Source organism: Bison bison, unplaced genomic scaffold (assembly GCF_000754665.1).
Source record: "Bison bison bison isolate TAMUID 2011002044 unplaced genomic scaffold, Bison_UMD1.0 scf7180017864203, whole genome shotgun sequence".
In the NCBI taxonomy this organism is placed as follows: Eukaryota; Metazoa; Chordata; class Mammalia; order Artiodactyla; family Bovidae; genus Bison; species Bison bison.
Window position 1 is genome coordinate 7241448 of NW_011494775.1, and position 2257 is coordinate 7243704.

Here is a 2257-nt window from a genome sequence, read left to right on the forward strand (position 1 = left end):
CAAACCCCCCCCCCCCAGGGCCCTGCCTGCCCACCCTTCCCCAGGCATCCAGCTCCCTGTGTCCAGAGTCAACCAAGGGAAACTAGATTCAGGCAGCCAACGTGATGTGTACACATGTTACAGCAACTCAGCAGAGGGCCGGCATGAAGCCACCTCCCCACTTCATTCCTGGGGAAGCAGGCTCCGAGCAGCTAGAGTCCAGCCCTGGGTGTTCAAGAGCCCTCACCACTTTACAACTTCTGATGAGTGTCTTTGAGGCCAAAGAATGGGGAAGTCCTGGGGACAGTGAGCTGAGGACACTGAACTGATCAGAGGGGCAGGGAGGAAGAGGCATCAGACAGGACCAGGAAGAAACCCACCACCCCCTGCCAGTCCTCAGTTCAACCAGCTAGGGGAGGGGCAGCAGGCCCCGTTCAGGAAACAGGACCACATGCCCGGGTGTCCGGCCAGACAATGAGCTGCCTCAGCCAGGCAGCTGTGCCAGGCGCTGGGCTGGGCGCCCAAGGGTTTTCCCTCCACTGCTCCCGCCCATCAATGCCCACCTGCCCTGTGCCCCAAATGCACCCCAGCGGGAGAAAGGCTTGTTAACAGTCTCAGCCAGAAAGCAATAGGTGCTCCTGAATCTCCCAATTTATTACTTCTCAAGACCGATGATACCACTTTCCCATTTGAGGACTATGATAAAATTGTCATTTAAACACATGGGTGCAAATAAAATGGGCTTCCCAGGTGGTTCAGTGGGAAAGAGTCCGCCTGCCAATGCAGGAGATGCGGGTTCGATCCTTGGGTTTGGAAAATCCCCTTGAGGAAATGGCAACCCATTCCAGTATTCTTGCCTGGAGAATCTCACGGACAGAGAAGCCTGGTGGGCTGCACTCCAGGGGGTCGAAAAGAGACATGACTAAGCAACAGCATGCACACACATGCGTGCAAATAAAAGAGTGGAATGGATCACAAAACACAATAAGCAGATGACGTGATTTCTAGAGGGGAGAGGGGGACAAAAGCAGCTCTACTGCCCTCAAATGGCGAAGGATCTCCATAGTTCCGGACCTGCAAGGCTCCAACTGGGACAGCAGCCCAGAGGAGCGCTCACCACCAGAGGGGGTTTCAGGTGCCCTGTGCTCCAGGCACGCAGGAGGGACACGAGCGCGGGGCTCACCACCATGCCGTTGATGGAGACCCAGCAGTTGCGTGGGAAGTCCTGAAGCATGGGCACCAGGAACTGCAGGCAGCCATCCCAGTGGCAGAGGAGCAGCATCATGCTGATGAGGTTGCAGATGCGCATGACGGCGCTCGCCAGGTCGTAGGTCATGTGGAAGATCTAGGGGCGAGGCAGGGCAGCTCACGTGAGCGTCCGGCAGACCCATGGTTACTTATGCTCCAGCAGTGGGAAGACGCAGTCCCCAACGAGGGGCAGCCCTTGCCTCCTTGTAGCCCCCACTCCCCATAGGCCTCTCAAGGTAATGAAGTGCCCTAGACTAGAGAACATGGCCCCTTACCAGCCTGCCACCCAGGCACCAAATCTCTGCCTGGCCAGCCACCCAGTCGTCCTCTCTGAGGACCACTGCCTCTTCCAGTGACCCAGTCCCCACCCACACACCCCCCCCCCCCGGCAGCCTGTCGCCGTCCTGGAAAGTGCTGGTGACTGAGCCCGTATGGTGGCCGAGGGTTGCAGAAGTCAGGTCACACTGAGTCCAGAAGTGGGTCTGAACTTGGGAGAGAGGGTCATGACTTCACTTCTTGGGGCCTCAGTTTCCCCATTGCCAACAGGGCTGTGAAGTCTGCCTCTCACAGGGCAGAACGAAGGAAGGGCTGCAGATGTGTCAAGGATTCATGCAGTGCTTTCTGTGAACCCACTCCCCAGCAGGTAGGGGCTCCTGTGACCACGCCCCTAGCTCCCCGCCCCCAATCCGCCCAGGTTCCACCCGTGTTTCCCAGGCCCGTCTCCGCAGCTCCTGTAACTCCGCTCGGTGTACTCAATGACACCGCTACTCTTGTGTGTCTAATCCCGCCTGTCTTCTCATTGTAGTACGCCCCTGGACCCTGCAGCACCCCCCGCCAAGGGTCTCCCATCATGGCCCGGCCTTTTTGTTGCCGGTGCCTCCTGTAGCCATCGCCTGGTCCCATCACAACGGCATCCTCACCCATCACCACCCCCTCGCCCATCACAACCCTGCCCCTACATCCCAGCCCAGTTCCAGCCCATTACGACCCCACTGACCCCACCCTTGCCTCTGTGCCCCAGCCCCACAGC

The 2257-nt window shown here is 58.8% G+C and overlaps 1 protein-coding gene across 1 annotated transcript in view; it reads right to left on the bottom strand.

The window, feature by feature from the left end:
• Positions 1 to 2257, bottom strand: part of HCN2 (hyperpolarization activated cyclic nucleotide-gated potassium channel 2) — a 23494-nt gene that overhangs the window by 7999 nt on the left and 13238 nt on the right. Inside the window, exon 6 of the mRNA XM_010844653.1 lies at positions 1163 to 1324. Coding sequence (XP_010842955.1) covers positions 1163 to 1324 — 162 coding nt within the window. The remainder of the gene's footprint in view (positions 1 to 1162; positions 1325 to 2257) is intronic.